The sequence below is a fragment of the Siphateles boraxobius genome, unplaced genomic scaffold, assembly GCF_051911475.1.
Source record: "Siphateles boraxobius isolate OS27281-9 unplaced genomic scaffold, OSU_SipBor_1 100, whole genome shotgun sequence".
NCBI lineage: Eukaryota > Metazoa > Chordata > Actinopteri > Cypriniformes > Leuciscidae > Siphateles > Siphateles boraxobius.
Window position 1 is genome coordinate 1,541,006 of NW_027508701.1, and position 26,717 is coordinate 1,567,722.

A 26,717-nucleotide genomic window follows, 5' to 3' on the forward strand; every position below is an offset into this window, starting at 1 on the left:
TATGAATTTATCAAACTTTGCTCTTTAATTCTGTGATCAAAACAAAGGTTTTAATAACATTCCCAGTGTATTAAACTGTTTAAGAGTCCAATTTACACAATATAATACAGCTAAGATGGAGATTGATGCATTTAATCAGGTAATGATATGATTATTTAAAATATTTAATGTGAGAGAGATGTTGGTATATTACTGACCTCTAGATTTTATTTTCACATGTGAATGAATCACTTTCATGTTTTCTGGACAATTTTTTTTTTTTTTTTTTTTTTGCTTTATATGACTGTTGCGGTCATTCATTTTTAAAATATTTAATTTAAAAACACAAATATTTGGATTTATGATGGCAGTATTTCTAGTAAAATGATATATTTCTGAAGCTAATGTTGAGCTTAAATTGATAGGAAGTCCTCATATCGTGTAAATGTCAAACGCTAGAACTTGTATCTGTAATGTCACATACTGAATATGAGCAGAATGAAGCTGATGCTGTGAAAGTGCTGGATTGAGGAGAGTTACTAAAGATCATCAAGAGCGGCACAGATCTGACAGTAGAGCAGGTTATTGATGAAGTGTGGAGGTGATGAGCTTTGATTTGTGTTTTCTGTAGAGTTTCCAGTCTCTCTCAGCTCCTCCTGAATCTACAGACGTAAATAACAATCCCTTCAGTTCTCTCTCCTCTTTTGTTGGCGTGAGAGAATCTGTCCGTCAGCTGAGAGACAAACTGGAGGATTTCTGCAAAGAGAAGAAGATCTCTGACAGAGGTAAAGTCCTGGAGATTCTGCTCTCAGAAATCATTCTCCATCATCTCGGATCACGTAGAAGATCACATTAGAAATGTCTTAGGAACGGATGCAGGGATCATTTTCTCTTGACATGATAATCACACTCTTCATGTCTGTTGATTTCCACAGTCACTTTCTCCAACATTGTTCCCAGAACCAGGAACGACTTCCTACAATGTAAGTCACTAAGAAAACAAGCATATAAATTATCTGAGTGTGTTCATGTTCTTTCTGGAGAAGTGAAAGAAAACATGACAGAAGAGGTTTATAGTTGATCATGTAAATGATGATTTGCACAGGATATCTGGTAAACTGTACTGAGATTTATACAAATTTTAAACAAATTTTATTTATAGAGCTGTACATACAGTGCATAATGCAGACATCTGTACATAAGTCTTCTGTCTCAGATGTATACCACATTATTATAATTACTATAGTTTATTTTATTTATTTATGTTTTTTCCTTAGTCTCATTTAAGTGTCTGTTATCATATATATATATATATATATATATATATATATATAGAAGAAACATTTCTCATTATTATCAATGTTGAAAACATTTTATTTACATTTTTATTTCAGGATTCTTTGATGAATATAAAGTTCAAAAGAACAGCATTTATTTGAAAAACTTACCATTCAAAACGTCTCGGTTACGTATGTAACCCTCGTTCCCTGAGTAGGGAACGGAGACGTTACGTCAGATGACGACGAATGGGGTTTCGCTTAGAAAGCCTATCGACTTCGAGTATTACAAAACGAGCCAATGGCAAAGAAATGCCATGGGTCTGCGGAATTTGCATAGCGTATCTCCGCCTTACCTCGTGGGTATAAAAGGAGGACGCCGGCAACATGCAAATATGTTTCTTCGCTGAGGAGCCAAGACTGAGCTCAGGCGATCCCCGCGGTACAGCGGAAAGTGGCAGGAAGACGTAACGTCTCCGTTCCCTACTCAGGGAATGAGGGTTACATACGTAACCGAGACGTTCCCTTTCGTTGTCACTCCGAGTTACGTCGGATGACGACGAATGGGGTTACCAGTCTAATCACGCCACCTTCTCGGCTGTCTTCCAGTGCCCTGCGTAAATCTGAGATCCTTGTCGTGAGATTGGCACGGACGAAGGACTCCTTTCTAACACAGGAATACCAAGGTACACTGGGGAGCATATCCCATAGTTTAGAGGAAATATACAATTAGTGCCAACCCAGAGGGGGGGACTTAGAAAATACACATATGACCCAATGGGATGCATATGGAAAACACTGGGGTGTCCAGCCGCAGGTGGAATATTTCAACCCCAGGGAAGGGAAGGGGAAAGGGAAAGGGAAGGGAAAGACACATGCTCAGAGAGGCTTACAGTGGAAATACACATGTGGGGGTCGCTTCAAGGGAGGGACCATGCACACGGGAGGCACCTAGCCGACGCACAGGCAATAGACACTGGCGCCAACGTCAGGAGTGCTGGAGGAACTCAGGGCTTGCGGGGAAGCTCACCTGAGGAGAATATCGCACATATCCAGTCCGTGGAGTGGAATGGCGAGCAAGCGAAGACACCTGAGCGGGTCCAGTACTAGCTGGTTGAAGCGAGTACATGAGAGGACACTGGTTCCACTCGGAGATTGTAGAATATTGCGAATGTGTTAGGTGTTGCCCAGCCTGCAGCTCTGCAGATGTCTGTTAGCGAGGCGCCACGCGCTAGAGCCCAAGAGGATGCCACACTCCGGGTGGAGTGGGCAGTCACACCAAGGGGGCACGGTCGACCTTGCTGCTGGTATGCAAAAGCAATGGCGTCCACTATCCAGTGAGACAACCTTTGCTTGGAAAGAGCCTTTCCCTTCTGGTTCCCACCATAACAGACAAAGAGCTGGTCTGAGGTCCTGAAACACTGCGTCCTGTCTACATAAGCGCGGAGAGCGCGTACTGGACAGAGCAGTGCCAAGGCTGGGTCTGCCTCCTCCAGGGGCAGAATACAGCATTTGTGAGCATAAATACAGCATTTGTGAGCATAAGTAACTTCTTTTAAAAACATTAAAAATCATACCGACCCCAAACTTTTGAACGGCAGTGTGTATATATAAACTGCACTGAGACACTGCTGATATATTGAACATGAAGAGTTCATCTTCATTAAAAGATCAAACAGATTCATAATTCCTGATTCTGATGTGTTTTATCTCCATCAGATTCCCATCAGCTCAATCTGGATCTGAACACAGTGAATAAATACATCCGTCTGTCTGAGAGGAACAGAGTGATTACTGTCACTTACCCAAAGCTTCAGTCGTATCCTGATCATCCAGACAGATTTGATGTACGTCAGGTGTTGTGTGGAGAGAGTCTGTGTGGACGCTGTTACTGGGAGATTGAGTGGATCGGGAGATGTGTGTGTATATCAGTGTCATATAAGAGCATCAGCAGGAAGGGATCGGGTAGTGAGTGTGCGTTTGGATCTAATGATCAGTCCTGGAGTTTGTTCTGCTCTTCCTCCAGTTACTCATTCAGACACAATAGCATAGAGACTGAACTCCCTGTAAAGCCCATCAACAGCAGAACAGGAGTGTGTGTGTATCACAGGAGAATAGGAGTGTGTGTGGATCACAGTGGAGGAACTCTGTCCTTTTACAGCGTCTCTGACACAATGAGCCTCATCCACACAGTCCAGACCACATTCACTCAACCGCTCTATCCTGGGTTTAGCGTTGGTAGTATGCTTGGTTTTGGATCATCAGTGAAACTGTGTTGATGAATCAGAATAGACTGTAGAGAGATTCTACCCATAATGCTTTGAGCTGCATGATAAATCATAAACACTGAGATGTTATAGAGTCTCTTACTTTCTCTTTATTACATTAATAACATGTTCAGATTATGGTTGAGTAAGTGTGAGCTTGAAGCTGATATAATATTCTCAATTCTAAACTCAATAATTTAAATATTGTTTTGTCTCATTATCTCTTATGTGTGCCTTGTGTATATGTGTACGTAGATGTATATGCGCATATGTAAATATGAGAGATTGTGTGTCTATTTCTTTCCTCTTTTGTTCATTCACGAAAAGTACATAAAAGTATATAAAAGGAAACTCCCTGTTTCCACACATCACTCTCTCTTCAGAAAGAAAGTACAATGATAGTAGAAATCACTCACACAATGTCAGGACTGTCTGATTCCAGAATAAAAGCCCTCAAAGTCATATATAACCTGTTTTGTCTATAAATTCAGAAACTGTTTTCACACGATTCTTAGTTGTGTAAATTGAAATGGCGTTGCTATATGCACCATTTCTAAAAACACATTTTACAGTATATAATGTGTCTGAGAAGAAAAGACAGATCATGTTTTAAATTCTAAGTAGCCACAGTCGGACAAATAGCCCTCAACTACATTTCTGCAAACTAATAATCATATTAGTTTAAACTGTTAAACGAAATAGTTCTAAATATCTAATATATTTCTAAAGTCAATCTGAAACAATAGAAAACGTCTCGGTTACGTATGTAACCCTCGTTCCCTGAGTAGGGAACGGAGACGTTACGTCGGATGACGACGAATGGGGTTTCGCTTAGAAAGCCTATCAACTTCGAGTATTACAAAACGAGCAAATGGCAAAGAAATGCCATGGGTCTGCGGAATTTGCATGGCGTAACTTCGCCCCACCTCGTGGGTATAAAAGGAGGAAGCCAGCAACATGCAGAATATGTTTCTTCGCTGAGGAGCCAAGACTGAGCTCAGGCGATCCCCGCGGTACAGCGGAAAGTGGCAGGAAGACGTAACGTCTCCGTTCCCTACTCAGGGAACGAGGGTTACATACGTAACCAAGACGTTCCCTTTCGTTGTCACTACGAGTGACGTCGGATGACGACGAATGGGATTACCAGTCTAATCACGCCACCTTCTCGGCTGTCTTCAAGTGCCCTGCGAAAATCTGAGATCCTTGTCGTGAGACTGGCACGGATGAAGGACTCCTATTTAGCACAGGAATACCAAGGTACACTGGGGAGCATATCCCATAGCTTAGAGGAAATATGCAATTATTGCCAACCCAGAGAGGGGGACTTAGAAAATACACATATGACCCAGAGGGATGCATATGGAGAACACTGGGGTGTCCAGCCGCAGGTGGAATATTTCAACCCCAGGGGTGGCAAGGTGGCTTGCCAAGGGAAAGACACATGCTCAGAGAGGCTTACAGTGGAAATACACATGTGGGGGTCGCTCAGAGGAGGGACCATGCACACGGGAGGCACCTAGCCGAAGCGCAGGCAATAGATACTGGCGCCGACGTCAGGAGTGCTGGAGGAACTCAGGGCTTTCGGAGAAGCTCACCTGAGGAGAATATCGCACATATCCAGTCCGTGGAGTGGAATGGCGAGCAAGCGAAGACACCTGAGCGGGTCCAGTACTACCTGGTTGAAGCGAGTACATGAGAGGACACTGGCTCCACTCGGAGATTGTAGAATCTGGCGAATGTGTTAGGTGTCGCCCAGCCTGCAGCTCTGCAGGGGTCTGTTAGCGAGGCGCCATGCGCTAAAGCCCAAGAGGACGCCACACTCCGGGTGGAGTGGGCAGTCACACCAAGGGGGCACGGTCGACCTTGCTGCTGGTATGCCAAGGCAATGGCATCCACTATCCAGTGAGACAACCTTTGCTTGGAGAGAGCCTTCCCCTTCAGCTTCCCACCGTAACAGACAAAGAGCTGGTCTGAGGTCCTGAAACACTGCGTCCTGTCTACATAAGCGCGGAGAGCGCGTACTGGACAGAGCAGTGCCAAGGCTGGATCTGCCTCCTCCAGGGGCAGCTCTTGCAGGTTCACCACCTGGTCCCGGAAGGGAGTGGTAGGAACCTTGGGCACACATCCGAGCCGGGGTCTCAGGATCACGTGAGAGTAAGCCGGCCCGAATTCCAGGCACGCTTCGTCAACGGATAATGTGTGCATGTCCCCTACCCTCTTGATGGAGGCCAATGCAACCAGGAGCGCTGTCTTCATAGACAGGAACTTAAGCTCCACTGATTGCAAAGGCTCAAAGGGAGCACTCTGCAGGGCAGTTAGAACCACTGAGAGGTCCCAAGAGGGAACGAGAGGAGGGCGAGGAGGATTCAGTCTCCTCGGTCCTCTCAGGAACCTGACGATCAGGTCGTGCTTCCCAACAGACTTACCTTCGACCGGGTCATGGTGTGCGGCAATAGCGGCAACATAGACTTTCAGGGTGGAGGGAGACAGCCTTCGCTCCAACTCATCTTGAAGGAAGGAAAGCATGACACTAATCGAACATCTCCGGGGGTCTTCTCGGTGAGAAGAGCACCAGTTGACGAAGAGGTTCCACTTCAACGCATAGACGTGTCTAGTGGTCGACGCTCTAGCGGAAGTGATGGTAGGCGCCACCGTTGGTGGTAGGGTACTCAAACCTGCCTCGTCCCATCCAGGAGCCACACGTGGAGGTTCCAAAGATCGGGACGAGGGTGCCATAGGGTGCCCCGTCCCTGAGAAAGGAGGTCCTTCCTCAGGGGAATCGGCCAAGGAGGTGCTGTCGCGAGGAGTACTAGTTCGGAGAACCAGGTCCGGGCGGGCCAGTACGGCGCGACCAGAATGACCTGCTCCTCATCCTCCCTGTCTTTGCGCAGGGTTTGATATCCATACCGAGGAAAGAGATCCTCTACACGGGGCAAAGTTTGCTCTTTTCCCAGTTGACCCGAAGGCCCAGACGAGCTAGGTGCCGGAGCAGTAGGTCCCTGTGTTCGCACACCTGGTCTCGAGAGTGAGCTAGGATCAGCCAGTCGTCGATGTAGTTCAGGATCCGAACCCCGTGTTCCCGAAGGGGAACAAGGGCTGCCTCGACGACCTTCGTGAAGACGCGAGGAGACAGGGCTAGCCCGGAAGGGAGAACCGCGTACTGGTATGCCTGCCCCTCAAAAGCAAACCGAAGGAACGGTCTGTGTCGAGGGAGAATGAAGACATGAAAGTAGGCGTCCTTCAGGTCGATTGCTGAAAACCAATCCTGGGGCCGCACACATTCGAAAATGCGTTTGGCAGTGAGCATCTTGAACGGCAGCCTGTGAAGGGAACGGTTCAGCACGTGCAAGTCCAGGATTGGCCGTAACCCACCGGTTTTCTTTGGGACAATGAAGTACGGGCTGTAGAAGCCGGTCCTCATCTCGGCCGGAGGGACGGTCTCGATCGCACCCTTCGCCAGCAGGGTAGCGATCTCTGCTCTCATGATAGGGGCGTTGCCACCGACCAAATTGGAGCGGACTCCCCTGAAGCGGGGAGGAGACCGCGCGAACTGAATCGAGGGGTGCACGGCTCGGGGGCGGAGCACCGTGTCGTCCGAGAACTCTGTGTGCTCAGGGTAGATGAGAACCTACAGGCTTTGGATGGGTGCTTAGGCTCGCCACGAGAAGAATCACTCTGAGGACACAGCTGCATCGCAACAGAGCGTTCAACCGGGGGGAGCCCAGTGTACCCACGGGCGGCTGCCCCATCGAGGGGAGGAAAGGCGGATGAAACCAACGAGCGGTCGAAGGAAGACATGGGAGTCTTCCAGGACTTCGAGATTTCATCATGCACGTCCGGGAAGAAAGGTATTGGGGCAGGCTGAGGACGGGAAGCCGCAGCTGCACCCAAAAACCAATCGTCCAGCCGCGAGCGCTCAGGACAGGGTAGAGGGGTCCACTCCAAACCAATGCTCGCGGCCGCCCGGGAAAGCATGGCCGTCATCTCTGGATCGGACTGAGCCACAGCCGTATTCACACCCGAGGGTGGCAGCTGTGACGAGTCGTCACTTCCAGACGAATCAGACCCGCCTTGTGATGCTGCGATTGACATCGCATCTTCCTCTGGAGCGCCAAAGGACACCCGTGGGACCTCAAAGGACGGTCCCACGGGAATCCCCTGAACGCTCGCAGGTTGCAACAATGGAGAAGGTGCTGCGGGGCACGGACAAATAGTCGGCGCTTTGTTCAACACAGTCACCCTCAGATCACCCTGGCCACCAGCCGAAGTAGAGCCTCTCGAGGAGGCGCTAGATCGGGGTGTGGATGAGGGGACTTTCACTCTTGCGAGATCATTGAGTCTCGATCTAAGTGTTGCGATGGTCATGTTCCCACAGAAAGAACATGACTCATCCACGAGCGCTGCTCTAGCGTGATTAAAGCCCAAACACACCAGGCAGCGCTCGTGCCCATCAGAGTTAGACACAAGCCAACCGCAACCAGAACTGCACGGGCGAGGCATCTTTAAAAAGACGTGCCGCGTGCAAGCTCTTTTTGTGAGAGAAACTCAGTGCTGAAGAACACACTCGCTGGCAAACCACGCTCATATAAGCAGGAAGTGTGCACTCGCCGGGAGATCGCCGTCACACCAACACTGGAGAGTTGCTCGTCTCGTAAGAAGCTGACAATCAGAGATAGCTTAAGGAGTGAAGAATTACACTTGGCTCCGAAGAGAAAACATATCTGCATGTTGCCGGCTTCCTCCTTTTATACGCACGAGGTGGGGCGGAGTTACGCCATGCAAAATCCGCAGACCCATGGCATTTCTTTTCCATTGGCTCGTTTTGTAATACTCGAAGTTGATAGGCTTTCTAAGCGAAACCCCATTCGTCGTCATCCGACGTAACTCGGAGTGACAACGAAAGGGAACAGTGTATTTGACACTTTATGAGGCTTTTATTTTGAAATTGAACATCAGACAGTCCTGAGATTGAGTGATTGACCATAGCCAATAAAAGTATATAATGGTTAAATATGTTCATCTTCTACAGTTGGTTTGAATCATTAAGAGCAGATTTGAAAACAGGTTATTAGTAAACCAAGAAAAGTCTGACATGCCAAAGCATCTTTATCTGGATACCAGAACAATCCATGAAATATAATAAATATAAATTCATTTAGCAGCAACTTTTATTCAAAACAATCTATAAGAATAATGCAAACATTAATCACTTTTTTATCTATTAAAAAACCTATAATAATTAATAATAATAATAATTAAAAAACCCTTGCTATATCATGTACTGTGCTGGACTAACTAGGACTCGTCACAGCGCTTCATATTGTTGCTCTATTGTTGGTTTGGTCGCTTCTATTGCTCTGATTTGTAAGTCAGTTTTGGATAAAAGCATCTGCTAAATGAATACATGTAAATGATAGAATAATGCAAACATATATTATTAATTTTAAGGAAAACACAAGCACTATTATACATAGGTTACTATAGACACAGTGTTCTTTTGAAGATCGCAATATATTCTGCTGATCAGTATTGGCAGGTTACATTCGTTTTTTTTTAAGTAGTGTAGTTAATTACATTTTTAGATATTATTACTGTCTTTCAGGCACATTACTTGAGTTTCACATTTTTAAAATACTGTTACGTCTCTTAGATGAGTTTGATGTTTGGCTAGGGGAAAAGGGAGTATAACATTAAATAAAGATGTGTGTGTAACTCAATATGAAGGCCAGGGCAATAAAAGAAAATAATCTAGTTAAAATCCACTCAAAAGTGTTTATTGTACAGTGCCGAAAGTGGAAAGGTGAAAAGAAAATAATATTTACTATATTTACACAGGAACAATTAACACAAATTGCAAAAACAAGGTGGAAGGCGAGCTTGAGAGATGCCAATCAAATAAATGAATGAATGAATGAATTAATTAATGAAAAAGCTAACTTCTTATACTTTTATAATGGCTAATATTCTTTATTTAAATATTAATGTTCAATAAATAATATTTGAATATAATTAATAATTATATAAATAATGCCGTATTTGGTATTGAGAAAGGGTCCGTTAGTGATTGTGATTTCGACTTCAGTGAAAGTTACATTATAACACCGTTAGATGGCGGTAAAGACTGACTTTATGAGTGAGTCAGTAGCAAAGACTTTTATATTGAAAGACACTGAAACAAGGTTGTAAAAAAGGACATTGTTTTTACTTTAAACAACTCCCTATAAGACGCAACTGAACAAATGCATTGAATAGCGCTGTCATGTAAAACTCCCCTTAACTGTTAAAGGAGACCGGAGACTGCAGTTTCAGGACCCTAGTTTTCTGTGACAGCGCCACCTACAGAACTCAATCACCAAAAACACTCATTTAACCCCTTTCACAGCAAAGATCACAGACGGCCCCAGATTATGCGCATATTTGGAGAAATAATGATTTATCATCACATATGTTTGTAAAATATTTTGTCATACAGAATAACATTTCTATAAATTTTCCATTGAATTATGCGATCTGAAGAACTCAAACAGCGAACACAGCGATCTCTCTCTCCTCTTCCTGATTGATCTCAGCGCTCGCTCATTCGCTCTACAGCTGTCAATCATCTCACAGGGTTCATAGAGGGTAGGTGTGTTGTATGGAGGTAAATTGATGCCAAAACCATTGAAAATGGACAGACTAAAAGTCACAAATAGATATTACAACTTATAAACACAAAGCACAATCTACAAATAGATAAAAAATCCGCAAAAAAATATGGAGGTAAATTGATGCCAAAACCATTGAAAATGGACAGACTAAAAGTCACAAATAGATATTACAAAGATACAATTAGAAATGAGGTTTTTATAGGTGTTTAAATTAAATTAATGGCAAATAACTCCAAAATGCTGCAGTAAAAATGGTTAGACTGTACGGGACGTCCTCTATTAAACCTCATTTTATATGCTTCCATCTATAGATAGATGGTTACATATCTATCTATATAGTGATATAGGGTATAGGTAGTTGCCAGTTTGTGATGAGCATGCGTGGCACAACAATGGGCAGCAACGCAGTGACAGCTGAAGGAATAGACTGTTTTGCCTGTAACTTCCCATACCTTTATTTAACATGAGATCAGCTTCATTACGGTGTGGTGATAAACGCTTGGCATGTTTATCCTTGAGTAAGTCCTGGGCTCTTCAAGTCACCCACTGATTCTTCTACAGAGAAAGCCTCAGTGAAACTCCTATTGCCTACAGGCCAGTAACATTGGTAACGAGCGCTCTCTTAACAGCCAGAAATGAACAACTCTAATAAATCTCACAAATTAAGTGAAGTGGAACACTTAGCAAAGTGCAAACATTTTACAACTATAGAGTAGAAGAGAGACTTTGGGAGAAATGGGTTTGCACTGAGCACGCTACAGTCTTTCCAGAGGCACGGGTTGCTTGGAATGGGACTGCAGCTCGAGGTACTGAAAATAAATAAGCCAGCAAAAGTTTCTGCCTCGACAAACCACATTTGTCTGGCAACTTTAGTTTCTAGTCACTTCAAAATTATACCCATCCTGTCCAGTGAATATATCTGCTGCAGTGATATTTTCTGAATGTTTGTGTGCCCTGGAGGAAGTGTTCTTTTATGGGCTGAGAAAATCCTGCTCCTCCTTCAGCTAAATAAACTACTTACATTAACATGCACATTAATGCAGCAGTAACAGTAATCCAGAAACATCTGATATAAAATAGCGTAACTATGACAGGTTTGCTGCATTTATTTAAGTAAATGGTAGGCCTACAAACAACATTTTTACTTAGGTTTTGAAACGCCTTAACGCTGTCTGAAACCAACTTTCAGATAAAACCTTTATTCTGTTAGTGAAAGTACTATAGAGGGGAATTTATATGTTCAGTTTACAAAACCGGGCCCTCAAATATGGACTAGATTGCACAAGAGAGGTTTAAGATGCTGAATCGACATAAGACAGCAACGTCACTATTAGATGGTGGGCCAAGGGCCCTTATTTGCTTTACTTTTCGAAATGGATGATCCCCATGGAGGGAGAACCTGAATTTGTAAAGTTGGGACAGTTGTTTTATTCTCAACGATATGAAAAGTGTTGCCACTCCCATTTATTGTACATTTTCCTCCAAAATCATAATGCACGACTGTAAATATGCAGGCAAACACGGTTGCCTACTATATCAGTCGAGCCAATAGCGTGGCATGATACTGACATAGGATTATTATTAACCAATCAGATGTAGCTATTTAGAACAGCTGTTACACGGATGATTCAGCTGTCAGACACGAGCAGCATCTGCGGCGGCAGCACAGTGACTATCGCCAAGGACATTGTTTTTGTGATTGTAAGTGTTCATTTAATTAGAATATGATATCTATGAAAAATGTTTGTTTTGTACACTGTGCTGTGCAAACGTATGTAAGCGTCTCGTTAGTGTCGTTTTAAGTAGGGTAGTTTCAGCTGGCTTACTAGCAATAGCTAGCATGTCTAACGTTAGGTCACAGCTCTGAACCAAAACTACGACATTACTAGTAGATTAAAGCATCCTTCATTTTAATTCTAAATGTTCACTCCCTCTGTTTCTTCCACAGTTTTTTTGTTTTGCAGAAGTGCTTGTATCTATTTTCATATATGTTTGTTTCTGTTCTCTCATTTTTTTGTGTGGTCAGGTACCGGTTATAATCTCGATAGCAGGTGAAGTGATACCGTGCTTCACTAGCCACCAAGTCCCTGTCTTGGATATGGAGAAGGAGAGACTCATCCCTATTATGCTCTTATAAGGCTACTGCTAATACATTGCACATTTATATTTAATTTATATTACTGTAAAACATACTACTTTCTTAAATGTATACTAATGTACCGAATGTCTTATACTGCGCCACCTGTCTATACAATATAATACTGCACTGTATATGTCTTTTACTGCACCTCCTGTCTATACAATATAATACCAACCTTCATTTGCAGTTTCTTCAACTAATACTGCCTTCTCTCTTCTCCTTTGTGCTCGTTCTATCTTCGTGATATTTGTGAAATGGCTGTAGCACTCCCTGTGGTAGCCAATGTTAGCTGGTTTGACTAACTGGTTTGTATGTTCCTGGCTTTGTAACTTGAATGCCTGTAACGTTACTGCCTCTTCTGCTACAGTGGCGTATCCAGGACATTTTTACTGGGGTGGCCAAGATAGGACACAGAGCTAGTGTGGGGTGGCCATCGCATAGCGAAGTTTAATGCGTATACGTACGCAGCCGACCGTGGTTCTAATCCCGGACCCCGATCCTTTGCTGCATGTCACATCCCCTCCCATGATTTCCTGTCCCGTAACTGTCAAATAAAGGTGTCTATGCTGTTAAAAATACATATATATCATGATGAAGTCATTTTTTTTATTCAATTTCCACCTATCACAGTCCTCAAGTATCTCTGGTTATTTTAACATGTCTATTTTTAATCAGTAGTAATTATGTTCAGGATAGGGTACACATTTTCTAAGAGCTATTTCCCTGTAGTGGATTAAAGACCTTGTCTCTTCACAAGTTAGATAGCAAAATTCAACTACTCTTAACTCATCCAATAGAATATAGGATGCCTTGTGATTTATGAAAATGTGCAAAATGTGATTTTCAACCCACACAGTATTCATGTCCAAGGCCCTGATGAAGATATACATTGAAACGTTGGCTTTGATTCAGCATACATTAAATTTATTTAAATCAAACAGTTAAGACTTATACCAGACCAAATATAACTTATTATAATTGTACATAAACAGTTGTAACAAACCAAACAAGCCCTTTAACTACAAAAAAAAAAACAAGACCATTAAACAAATTCATCCATCTTACATCACATGAATTCTCCTGTTTTGGTGATTGGTAGCAAAAAGTTTAATAAATCTGTCCATGTCAAGTGCCTTGGCTCTTTTAGACTCAATGCTGAGAACACCCAGGTTGCTCAGTCTGTCATCTGTCATTGATGTGCGCAAATGGGTCTTGATGAGTTTAAGAGCTGAGAAGCTGCGCTCACATGCTGCACTGCTCACCGGGAGGGCTATGGCTATCTTTCAAAGACGAAAAAGCTCGTGAAAAACATCCTTATGAGGTTCAAGGAACACTGCAAGTTCAACAATACTGGACAAGTTTGGCATTCCACTTTGCTGTTTCCTTTGCAAAAGCCTCTTTTTCTGGTGGAGTTCATGACTGAGATCTTCAGAGTCACTTTCATAAATTTCTCCCAGTCGAAAGACTACTTCCTCTTGAAGGAAACATGTGCTTTTGGGGTCCAAAGCTTGTATTCCTCTCATTATTTCACAATTGTCTTTAGAGAAGCGCCCTTCTAACTCTCCAAGTATGGTGTCCACAATGGGGTAGAAGATTGTCTTCCGAAAGGAATCCTTGTCACCATCGTTACATTTGCGCTGACCCAAAGTAGAGGTTATGACAGACCCACCAAATCTGGAATTAACTTTTTGAGACCTCTTTTTCTCCGCATTTTCAATTACTATATTGCACTTTGTGCCAGTTTCTACAATACTTTCCCACAGATTGTCAACAAATGTTTCACCTCTGTACTCCTGAAATGAGTCTTTTAGTGCACTTACTAAATCCACTGCCATGACAAGGTCAAGTGAAGGAGATTGGAGGGTGTCAGACAGGACCTTTGCATCCCCAAGGAGCCTTCGAAAGGTTGCAAGAAGACTGACAAAGCTTAGGTCTTGCTGAGTCAGCAAACCTCGAGCATCTACAGATCTTTCCCCACTATTTTCTGTAGCAATGTCATGCAGAACACGAAGTACAGCAGGTAATCGGTCCATTAGATTCCTGCAGGCCAAGTATCTATATGCCCATCTCGTTCCACTGAGCTTCTGCAACTCCCTCGGCTGACCTTACATACATTTCCTTTTGCACATCCAGCCACTTCTGGTGGACATAGGACCCAGAGATATACACATAAAGCTTCTGCAGTAGTGCAAAAAAGCAATCAGCCTCTGGGACTGCCTTCACGGTATCAATGAGTACCAAGTTCAGGCAATGTGCGTTACAGTGTACATAAACTGCATGTTTTGCGTCAGACTTTATTCTGGCTGCCACTCCAGAGTGTTTCCCACTCATTACCGATGCTCCGTCATAACCTTATCCAACAAGATTGGATCTGTACTCAAGTCCATATCTTTCCAAACAGTGGATGATTTTGTCATTGAGTCCTTCTGCATCTAATCGTGTGGCTTGTTGAAAGTCAAGAACACTTTCGTGCACTGCCCATTGTAGTAGTACCTAAGTACCAGTGAGAGCTGCTCCTTCTTTTTCAGGTCTTTGGTTTCATCAGCAATCACAGAGAACACTTCACTTTCCTTCACTTCCTGAATGATCTCCTCACGGACCATATTTGCCAAGCATTCTAGGATTTCATTTTGTATTACACTGCTTGTGTACTTGGCATTCTGCTTTCCCTTAATTTTTTTCTGTACTACTGGGTCATGCTTTGCAATCATTTCCAAAATTTCTAAAAAGTTTCCTCTGTTATCTGCCTCTTCTGTCTCACGGTGACCTCGTTGTCCAATGTTTTGTGTTGCCGTCAAAAGAAGTACTTCAGCCACTGTTTTAATATATTTTCTATTCTCTTGGACTTTCTTGTTGTATGCTTCATTAAGGGCATCACGTATGGAAGAATCTGTTAGTACTGCTTTCTTGTGCTCACCCCATGCAAACATGGCATTGACATGACCCTCTGACTTTTCATGTACTTTAAATCCACCATCTTTGTACATTGCCTTTTTCCAATGAGAGAATCCCAGTTGTGATGTGAATACAGATGATGGGGTGTTTGGCAAAGAGAAATGTCGACATGCAAAACAGTACACAGAGTTTTGGCTTTGGGAGTACTCAAGCCATGGGTGTTGTTTATACCACTCGCTGTTGAAGGACCTCTTCCTGTTGCCTTGCATGGTTCGCGGAAATACCTTAAGTTGAGGCTGTGTAGGACCTTCTGCTCTGGACTGTGAAATGTCTGAAAATTATAAATAATTGTGATCAGTCCTTACTTCAGTTTTTATGAAGTTTAATTCAAAATTATTAGTTGCAAAGTGAATTTGTGGCCAGTATTACAACTTCCATGTTATGTAATTTGAAGGCACTCATAATGTCGTGTAAACTAAAAGATAGAATGTCACAACATACCATGTGGTCCAGGTGGGACAGCATGTACTTTTGCAACATGGGGATCCTCTCTGTCATCACTGTCACCATCACATACTGATATGCCCTCTGAATCCCTTTCCTCACAAGATAAAGTACCTGAAGTAGTAAAAACAATAACCATTACACCCATAGACTATATGTGGACAGATCAGTGTCACATTTTCCTTTGTCCTTTCATAATGTTTTGTATTGAGATTTGAAGAATTGATTGTCTATGTTTAAGTGTGGGGTTTGCAGCGTATTAGCAAATGAATAGCGTACACTTTAGGCAAAATTGGAACATCCTTTTTAAATTAAATCAAGTATGAGAGTACACGACAACTTCAGGTAACTGTTCATGAATGACATAACAGAACTTGACATACCATGCTTAGCAGGTGGAGCTCCAGACACTGCTTGATCCTCCTCTGTGTGTGGCTGGTCAGCTGTGGGAATACACAGATATCTGAGACATCAATAGGCTAGAGGCAGGTTTTTCCACACACATATATATATATATATATATATATATATATATATATATATATATATTATTTTTGGTTTTTTTTTTTTTTTTTACACTCACAATCATACACATGTACATACATACATGTGTTTGTTTGTGTGTGTATTTAAGTATTATGCACATTTTATTATTGTTCTTCTTTCTTTTACAACTGTTTTAACTATTGTTCTTGTGTAGTGATGATTCATACAGTATGAGACACAAACAACTTGAATGTGAGCCTACATGGTAAATTCAATCTATTCAAGCATGACTTACCATCCTGTGCAGAAGGAGCTGACTGCTCTTCACTACTGCTGTACCTAAGCAGCTGACCTGACTGTGCCTTTTCACTGCTGCTGGTAGCTGTGGCTGGCTCTGACTCTTTTCTCTTTTTTTTGAAGAAGCTATGAATATCTCTGCTTCTCTTCATATCTATTATCTTAACCCTAACCCTGGGGGAAATGTAATTCAATAACTCAATCAATCAATCAATCAATCAATCAAACAATCAATCAATCAATCAGTCAGTCAATTCACTTTGAAGTAATAGCTATAACTACAAACATCAAGCAGGATCATTATCAAATTGAGTTAGAATCAGTGTGCAAAATACAGGTGTTCGTGGGGCTGTGGAACCCCTTAAATAACAGCTTTGACTGTTAACAATGTGCCTAATTATGTCTATTTATGTGATCTACAAAAGTTTATTTTTTACATAACTACCACTCTACCACTGAAGATGAGCTAATTGATAAAAACAGAAAGTCCTTTATCTGCAAGACAAGAGAAAAAAGTCTTTAAACAGCCCTTAACTCACAGAGCAAATAAATAAGTCCCAGCTTGAGCTTAAATCTAGTCTGTCACACTATATTTCACACACTGGTTGGCCAAAAATATAACATTAGTTCTATTGAACACACACACACACACACACACACACACACACACACACACACACACACACACACACACACACACACACACACACACACACACACACACACACACACACACACACAGTCAGTAGTCCAGAAAATAGCGTTTTTATATTTCCTGGCGGTTATCCAAATAACAATTTTAAAAAACAAAATGCTAACGTTCAATGCTTAACTTGGTTTGCAGGCTGCTAAGCTAGATAATGCAGTGTAGTTCGACTTTTAGCTGCTAGTTAGTGCTAGATACAGTTTTCCTACACATTCAGAGGGAACTACGATATAACTAAACATTAAATTACCATAACTTATCTCTCAATCGACAGATTCAATTCCAGCGTTTTTATCGTTGTTGCTGACTGTTAACCGTCCTCCTGGCTGTTTCACGGACCAGCAGGTGCAGCGCGCGCCGCGCTTATCTCATAGGTCACCTGACCTGCATGACCAAACGCCCGCGGCGCGAGCAGAAATCAGCTCTCACAGCCTCAGTACGACCATTACTGTGTTAGTTAAAAATCTAAAACTGACCCTAAATCAGTTGATCAGCTGTCATCATTGATTGACAGCTTTTCTCTTTCTTGTGTTGACGAACTTGACCAACTACCTATCAGATCTGGGGTGGCCTGGGGTGGCCAATGAGATTTCAGGGGTGGCCACCCCCTAGAATCGCCACTGTTCTGCTATAAGACTTTCTCTGCATTCAAGGTCTTTCCACAGAAACACCGATTTAATACATTTTTCCCAACTTATGTCTGTGAAGGGAATGGTGGGTCCATTTCCCTCACATTTATGCATGCAGCACTTCATGTTTTTGCCATTTCTTCCACAGTAAAATGTGCGGGATAAAGAGTATTGTTGTAGAAGATTTATTATTTAGAAAACAAGTAATTTTGCTATATATTTGGACACAATTATTTCTTCTGTCTGTGACTTTGGATTTCCTCTGTGTATGTGAAAGACCTTGAATGGAATGTTGTTTGCTGTAGAAAATTCTACTCTGAGAAGTCACATGGTAAAAGACCTTTACCCAAAACTATCTATAGGGTGTGTTACCTTCTTTGGAAGAAGAAGTATGTATATAACTCTGAACCAAATGTTGACGATATCAAGTAATGTGTAATAGCGCGGCGGAGCTCCCGTTAGTGTTTGCCAGTGTTTATATAATCTGATGCAGATTGTATTAATGTTGGTAGGATGCTGATGTGCCGCTAAAGGTTTTGTCGTATGTACGTAAGAATTTATGTTTACTGTTAAAGGATAACAGTTATTGTTTTTTCTTGTCAAGAGGGCCTTGAGGATGACAAGTGTACTGGTTAAGGTTAATCAGTTGTTTTTTTATATTTACTGTTAAGGATAATGGTAAATGTTAATGATTAAGGTTAATCATTTTCTGCTCATTAAGGATAATGAGTATACTGGTAAGGTTACCAGAACTCTGTGTTACTTATTAAGAGGGCCTTGAGGATAATAAGTTAATTGCATGTGCACAGATTAAGTTTGGTTTATTGTTACCGCCTTGTTATAGGTTAACAAGGGACTGGGTAAGTTTTATGTGGATTTCGCCAAGAGGGCCTGGAAGGATGGCGAATATTGCACAGATAAGTTTAGCTTTTGGTTACCGCCTTGTTATAGGTTAACAAGGGACTGTACGGAAAAGCTATGTAGTATATGACTCTGTTGTGTCGGAGGAAGTGAATCGCAGAGGTCTGTGATAGTTTAAAGTTATTCAGTGAAGTATTGTTTGTAAAAACAGTGAGAAACACTGTGAGTAGAATATAGCTCTGTGTGTGTATGTAGGATCCTGTCCTGTGTGTCTGCTTGACTGTGACTGTGGTTAAAAATAGGTGACAAGGAATGTGTGAATGTGCTTGAGGGACAAGTAATGTATAAATGAGTATTAAAAGTAAAGGAAATAGTAAAAGAAAACAATTGTTTCAAGATATTAGTCTTGCAGATTATTGTAGTATAAATAAGTTAAAGTATAAAATATATATTAATAAATGGACTGATATATATTAATGGATAAATAAATAAAAATGCAAGTGCTTAATATATTATATCTTATATCTGAAGACGTCTAAAATTTGTATCTCATTATCCCTGAAGACAAAGTGAGAAAAATGATTCCATTGTAGATAATTAAGTTTGTGCTAAGGAAAAAATAACTTGTGCAGTGTGCTAAAAGTGAACAAGATTGGGTGACCAAGTTTCAACAGTCATAAATAATTTACAGCAATCTTAGAATTGTAGTAAATGTGAATTGTTGGGAATGGGTGAGGAAAAGTTTATTCACCATGTTAGATTATTTTGAGCACAGCATGCAAATATAGGAGAAAGATTGAAGGCTGATTTTATGATAGGGAAAATTATTTAATTGTATTATACTCAGAAAATCAAAGTTAGATTATTGCTCATATTGCAATGAAGAAATAGCTTGCTTTTTCCTGCAACGAAAAACTTGCTTTACTAAAAACAGAATGGGAGAACTGCTGTTGTCAACCAGTGATTATTATATAGTATAAAAGATCTAGGAAAAAGATGGTTAAAAGTGGAATTTAGATAAAGAGCTAATAGCTCAGGAACAAATATTTATAAAGACTAATTTGATCTATGCAGCTCTCTGAGTGTTCAAGTTTCAGATGGCTTCAGTGTCGAATGGAAGAGGTGAAAGGTCAAAGACGACTGCAGAGAGAAGAAGAAGAGAGGGTGAGGGGCTTTCAGCTCCCCTTCTGAAGATGACCACTCTCTGGAAAACTGGCATGGAGAAAGACTGATTAATGCTGGAAAAGGTGAAACTTTCACTATTTCACTGGAGACTTTTTCCTGAGGACAAGAGGAAAATCCTGAGATGCAAAGCTGTGGCAAAATCTATCAAAGCCCAAACTGAGAAGGGGCAGAGAAACAACAGAGCCTATATTCCTGTTTACACCAAGCCTTGAGTGACAGCTAGGCTGACGACACATGCAGAGCGACAGCCAAGAAGCTTTAACAGACTGATAATCTAAAAACAGAAGAACTGACCGACATCCTTCCCTTACGGGCAACACAGGTCTGGCAACTTCAATGATCGCTCTAGAGACTGCTTCAAATTTAGTTATTATATTAACTTTATTCATTCTGATTATTCACTGGTCTCATAAGCAATTCTTTATATTCTCTGCTAAACTAACCCTCTTTGCTTTTCCAGTAGGTTCAAGTCCAGCCATATAAAAAAGAAAGAGAATACACTGAAAGAGAGAAGTGGGTGCTCAACTCACCAAATAGTTCAAACTGAGGCTGGATTTGGTATAGTGAGGATTATATGAAACAATTATAGGGCTTAAAAGCATGAGAAAAATTATTCTGTAGAAAAGAAAAAGATAGACGCAAAATGTCAAAGAATTATTATTATTGTTTGCAAAACAATGATACTGGTCACTCCATTTTGTTTTGCTAAGTTTTTAGAGATATAGATTGGAGAAAATTACTCCAAAAGTCCAAAATTATGAAATCGCAAAAAATGCTGTCAGAACTGGGATAATGAGATGGAAATGTTGTTGGCCATGGATCCAAGATTATGCAGAGATCTCCAATTTATATCATAAAGCAGCTCAAATCAGAAAAAGAAATGACAAAATGCATTTGAAAAATTACAATTGGCAGGCTTATTATTCTAAAATACTTAGTCTATTAGAATTTGTAAAAAGAAAAAAAAGGATTATAACAACGGTGTTAAACTAAACCTTATGATCATTGACTCTTCTTAATAGTGTTTGAGATAGCTGTGTTGACCTGATCAGACCTTATGGCTAAAATTATAGGATGCCACATTTAGAGCACAACCTGCAAGAGTGTATGCTGGCCAGCGTGTGTGTGAGAGAGACACTGAGTGTGAATGAGTGAGAGATGGTGTCTGAAGAGACACTAAGGCAAATCAATTATTTTGCAAATACAGCTGTATTTAAAATTTAACATGTGGGCCCACAGGGCAAATTCTGCCCAATAAAAAAAATGACCATGGATGGATTTGGTTAAATTTCCTGGTTGCGACTGAAGTAACAATATGAAAAAACAAAGAATGAAAAGAGAAAAATAAAAATAGAAAAAACATTGCCACATTTGCGCAGCGCATAACATATCTGACTTCCTTTGCAGCATAACACGTCTGCCTTTCTTTTCAGCATATCGTGATGGAGCCGATCTTTGTCAAAAGTATGAAATATTGTCTTGTAACTTTTGTCAAAGTGGGTTGAGTATTGTCCAAGATGCCTAATAAAGTGTGGGTTGATAGTGGAACTCAAGACAAAGAGATAACTGAGTTGAATTGACTAATTTTAAGAGTACATTGAAATTTATTGTGAGAAAAATGCAAAAAGTTGCAAATAATGATGAAAAGTCAAATTTATGAAAAACAAATGAGAATATATGGATTAAAGTCCTGCTGTTAATGAAAGCAGAAAGGACACCACTCAGCCCACATGACCTTTCTACAGGTAACATCGAGAAGGACAACGGGACAGATGAGCAGATGATTGAAATCACATGATGTTGTTTTCACTAACAAAAATAATTAAGCTTTAATTTACAGATAGCAGCAGCTCAATTCCAGGAAGGATTCTGGAACAAGTCTAACAACCAGTAACTATGCTTTGTAATTTCAGAAGAAGTGATCAACAGTGTGACATTTAAGTCCATGCCTCTCAACTTAAAATAAACCAACTGACTTCAGCAACCCCCACAACTGAATTGAGGAATCAAGGACATGCTGACAATGAGAGAAAGAGTCCATTGCAACGAACGACTCACTGGAGACACCCTGGTGAAAGATGTAATGATTGATGACAAGGTTAACAGAATGATCAAATCATGAATGGAAGAAAAGACAAACTTGACCAGAAACACAGGAATGAGAAGAACTGTGCAAAGAAGAGAGACTCAACAGAGATGAGTACAAGCTCAAACAATAGTCAACATCAACCAACTTTCCTATGATTGGATCTTCAGCCCTTGAATAGATTCAGTAGCAACTTAATAATAACCCCACCATAACAAAAATGATTGAAAGTAAAAATATATTAAAGCAACATAGAAAACAATGATAATGAAAAAAAAAGAAAAGAAACTAAAATAATGTTAACAATTAATTTAAGAAATTGATATAGCATAATGGGAATTAAGACAATTCATGAAGGAAAAAATTAGAACTAAAAATAACTTTAAAATAAATTTTAAGGGGTACTCAGATGTAACTTGTCAATACAAGGGTATACTTAATTAATTTAAGGCTACAGTTGAAATTAAAGCAAGTATTAATATTGGATATTAACAAATATTAGATTTAAATTAAGAATACAATTTGATTCAATATGCAATTGATTAGTTAAAATTATATCAAGTAGTGCTCGATAGAAAGTTTATAGACTTACAAGAAGTTATTAAAATTAAATAACAAACAGACCCTTGTGAACAATCTAAATGGCACCAGAGGGGGGTAAAGAATAGATATTTGGCATTCACATGAAGGACAGATTGTTGAACCAATGAATACTTTTGAATATTCTCAGTCCAGATGCGCAATGGTTTTAAACCAGTGCGCAAAGGGGGGAGTAAGGAAAGGAATTAAAAATTAAAATGAAGTTAAAATTAAATGCATTTTTGCAAAGTTTTGTGAAATTTGTGCAAAAACAAAGTTAAGAAAAGAACAGCGACAAGAATAGGCCATATATCAGTATACCATGTGGACATGATATAGATGGGTAAAAGCAATGAAATCAACAGAGGAGGGGCAGGAACAGAAATTAAATCTCTGACAGAGAAGTAATCCTTAGATTGAAAAACTATCAGAAATAAGGTCAGATTATATGTCAACTAAACAGAAGTATTGAAGATTAAAAATAAGTTGCATACGAACACAAGGAAGTTTTAATAATGATTAAGTTATAATGCTAATGGTTTAAAAGGTTGATAGAAAAACTTTTAGATTGTTAGATATACAGAAAAAGAAATGTACATATAAGGAATATGTAAGATAGTGCAAAAAGTTATTTGCTAGAGTTATTTTTCTAATTGTCTAATGAGTTTATTGAATGACTTTTATGAGATAAATGTAACATTGCTCTGAAGCTTTCTTAGTTAGAGTGATTACATGAGACATAATTAGTTTATTCATGATAGTTTATTTAGAAATTAGTAGAAATGAAAAAAATGTATTCAGTTTAGTCTTGAACTGAGGAGCTACAATGAGAATGAGAAGCAACACGCGAGATTAAAAAGGTCAAAATGGAATTTATTGTTTAAATTTGGTAATAAAATAGACAGTAAGTGAAATGTATTGCAATTTATTGGATAGGTGTAAAGTGTTCTGTTCACTAAAATTGACTGACTAAAAGATGGATTCTTCGAATTTAAGAATTGATATTCTTTCATAAGAAGTGATAAAAGTTATGTTTACCCAGCCATATTTTGAATTAATAGTCATATGGATCAAGTAGAAAAAAAATGCATAATAAATTAATTAAACTACTATAATAAGCAGATATTTATTATAATGCTTTGTCTGCATTAGGAGAAAAACAATTATATGAAAAAAGTAGAATGACTTATGTTTGGTGATCAGTGTTGCACTTTTACTAAATAATATTGTGCAGGGAGGAAAATTTAGCGATTGAGTCAAGAAAAACTTAAGAGCAAAAGTTAAGGAAACCTTAATGAAAAGTTTGGAAAATTAAGGTTTGCTCAATTAGAGATGTTTTTGGAGATGCAGTATTAAAAGTGGGTTATTATTCTGTTGTGTACTTTGTATATTAAGATCACTAGTTGGAAAACCACGGTTAAACGAATGAAAATGCGGAAAAAAGATAATGAAAACTAATTTGAGAGGGCAACCAAATTGATATGAACAAACCCTGGATGTTGATTAAAGGAGGAATTGAGGATGAAGAAGATGATTGATGACCCAGACCCTAGAGGACATCTACACCGCAAGAAAACTTTCAATAGTATAAGAGACTTTTATGTTTGATATACTCTACATAACTGTGACAATAACATGCAATGCAAGAACAAAGGTATACACACACTTATAACAATGTTTCAGTTTGTCTGACTAGGAGACCTCGATTCTTTTACTTTTTCCATTAAACAAAAAAGAAAGAACAACTAAAAGAAATAAAATGTATGGAAGAAGATGTTTGGCTCGAGTGCTCCTCCGGAGTGTGGTGGCTTAATCTAGTAATTGGAAAGGAGAATGGGTGACTCAGTTGGGTCACTAGGTAGTATAACTGAGGGAGCTGGATTTTGAAACTACACTCTGGAAAAAAAAGATAGTGAATGTGAGGCTTAATAAGCCTCAGAGGAGGGAATGTAGAAGATTTTATTATTTAGAAAACAAGTAATTTTGCTATATATTTGGACACAATTATTTCTTCTGTCTGTGACTTTGGATTTCCTCTGTGTATGTGAAAGACCTTGAATGGAATGTTGTTTGCTGCAGAAAATTCTATTCTGAGAAGTCACATGGTAAAAGACCTTTACCCAAAACTATCTATAGGGTGTGTTACCTTCTTTGGAAGAAGAAGTATGTATATAACTCTGAACCAAAATGTACTCGGGAGCGCACTGGAAGGCCAGAGGGCCAGAGAGCGTTAGAGCGCCGTTCTATGGAACGGGACGGCGTTCGAAAATAAAGTCTAATTATTTCTGGCATCAAAGATCTCTGCGAAGTTATTTTTCAGAAAGATTGAAAACCACAACATTGTCTGGCTCGTTTTTATCATAGACATAATAAATACATAGACGCCCAATTGCCCGCTGGAGCGTGAGTCAACGGTGCCACCATATTGCGGAGGGAGACTTTCCCATAACTTTCATACCGGGAATTGAGAATGTGTTTCGTGCGCTGCTTGGGTCTGTACAAATCGCCACACAACTGAAAACAGATCTCGAGGAATTACCTTTCACAAGCAAGACTGAACATTTGTTTCTGGTTGTATTTGGCCATTATATAATTAGACATTTCAAAATACTACTGTCATTGTGTCAAGAAATGTAGTTTTGATAGTTTTTCAGTCGATAGTGTAGTTGTCTAAAGCTCAAATCTATGGTTTATTCATAAAGATAGAGCCTATTTAAAATGTTGATCTGACGTTTTGGGAGTGAGAGATCCAGGCGATCACCGGGCGCTCAGCGCTCATGTACCCCGCCTGGAACAGCCTTACGTCGGCTAGTGCTCCTGACATGTGCCGCTGGCTCTGATGTCTAGTGGTTGAACATGATATATAATTCGTCTTGTGTATATCTAACGAGTGATCTTTGGTCTCAGTAATCTATAATTTGTTCCTTGGCAAATCGTTTGGCTGAGGGCAAAGTAAAGTTTCATAACTTTATATTTAGGCAATTTTAGCATTGTTTCCTGCTGTAGATGCCTATGGTTTTTATGATGTTGTGTTTCCAAGCAATATCATGGATCAAATGTGTGAACTCAGAACAGTATATTTATCAAAGATTACAACGAAATGACAGGACATCGTATGACAAAAGATGGTTAACGTTACATAAAATAAAAACAGCGAGAATGCATAACGTTACCTCTACATTCCCGTTTTTGTGTCAAACTGAATATGTAGCATAAGTGGGCAAAATGAGTTAAGTTCAATCTTTCCTGGGCTAAAATCACTTCTCGAAAAGATGTGTACAGAATCAGACAGCAACTTCATATCAGCGCGTCAGTGTGTTGACAAACGCGTCACCAACACCGACACTTTCCCACGCACGCTATTGGATGAAGGCAACAAATACGTCACGCATGTTGGACCCCACACGTAGCCGCCTGCTCTATTCGCCGGGAAAATAACCTGAAGAAAGTTACCGATATTATAGTAATGTGCAAAGTATGTGAGTGGCAACAATTTTTATTTGCTTTGTTGAAACGTGTAGTGGTTATATATAAAAAAACTGGGTTATCCATCCCCACAGATCGTCTGAAAACATGAAATCTCCCCTCGGCCCACCGTCTATATCCATGCGATTTGATGGTAATACAATTAAAAACAATATGCTTGACGACTAAAAACAGGCTAGCTATTTTGTGTGTGGATATAATAGACACAAGTTTAAAATGCATAACAAATTTAATAACAAACTGGATAAAGCCATCCAGTTCTTAAAATAACTCAAGCACAGAGAAAAAGGGTCTGCCCTCCTGTCAGCGCTGTGACACCGGCAACGGCAAATGTGAGCCCAGCCCACCTATCCGAGAAGTGTCAGCTCTTATTTTGAAAAGGGCTTATTGAGGGGACGTGACATCACATTGAAGCAATACCCCTGATTGGCTGACTACACGTGTGGATCGTAGTCACACACTCTGCAGAAAGATAGTGCCAAAAAGATCTGTAGACGTGTGCAGAGGGATCTGTGAATGCCCTGTGATCTGCAAACACATATTCAATACTTGCATACTGAGCTTTGCACAGAATGTGTAAGAATGTATTTTTTACAGTGGTTTGAAAATACAAGTTAGACTGTGTTTGTTTGCAAATTGTGAGGAGGGCATTTGTTTGTTTTTTTTTTAATGGAAAAACAGCGAAACAGTTGT

At 40.2% G+C, this 26,717-nt stretch overlaps 1 protein-coding gene across 3 annotated transcripts in view; it reads left to right on the top strand.

The window, feature by feature from the left end:
• LOC143746647 (tripartite motif-containing protein 16-like) overlaps nucleotides 1–25,702 on the top strand; it is a 31,093-nt gene extending 5,391 nt beyond the window's left edge. The window contains exons 4-8 of one of the 3 annotated variants that reach the window (XR_013206594.1): nucleotides 611–764; nucleotides 915–962; nucleotides 2,976–3,103; nucleotides 12,197–12,676; nucleotides 25,284–25,702. Coding sequence is in view for 2 of the 3 variants with exons in the window: in XM_077238603.1 (XP_077094718.1) it covers nucleotides 611–764; nucleotides 915–962; nucleotides 2,976–3,535 (762 nt within the window). In the remaining variant the exon portion in view is untranslated. Of the gene's footprint in view, nucleotides 1–610; nucleotides 765–914; nucleotides 963–2,975; nucleotides 3,986–12,196; nucleotides 12,889–25,283 lie in introns of those variants that run through there. The other 2 variants (XM_077238611.1, XM_077238603.1) reach the window with 2 other exon arrangements.
• The last annotated feature ends 1,015 nt before the right edge of the window (nucleotides 25,703–26,717 follow it).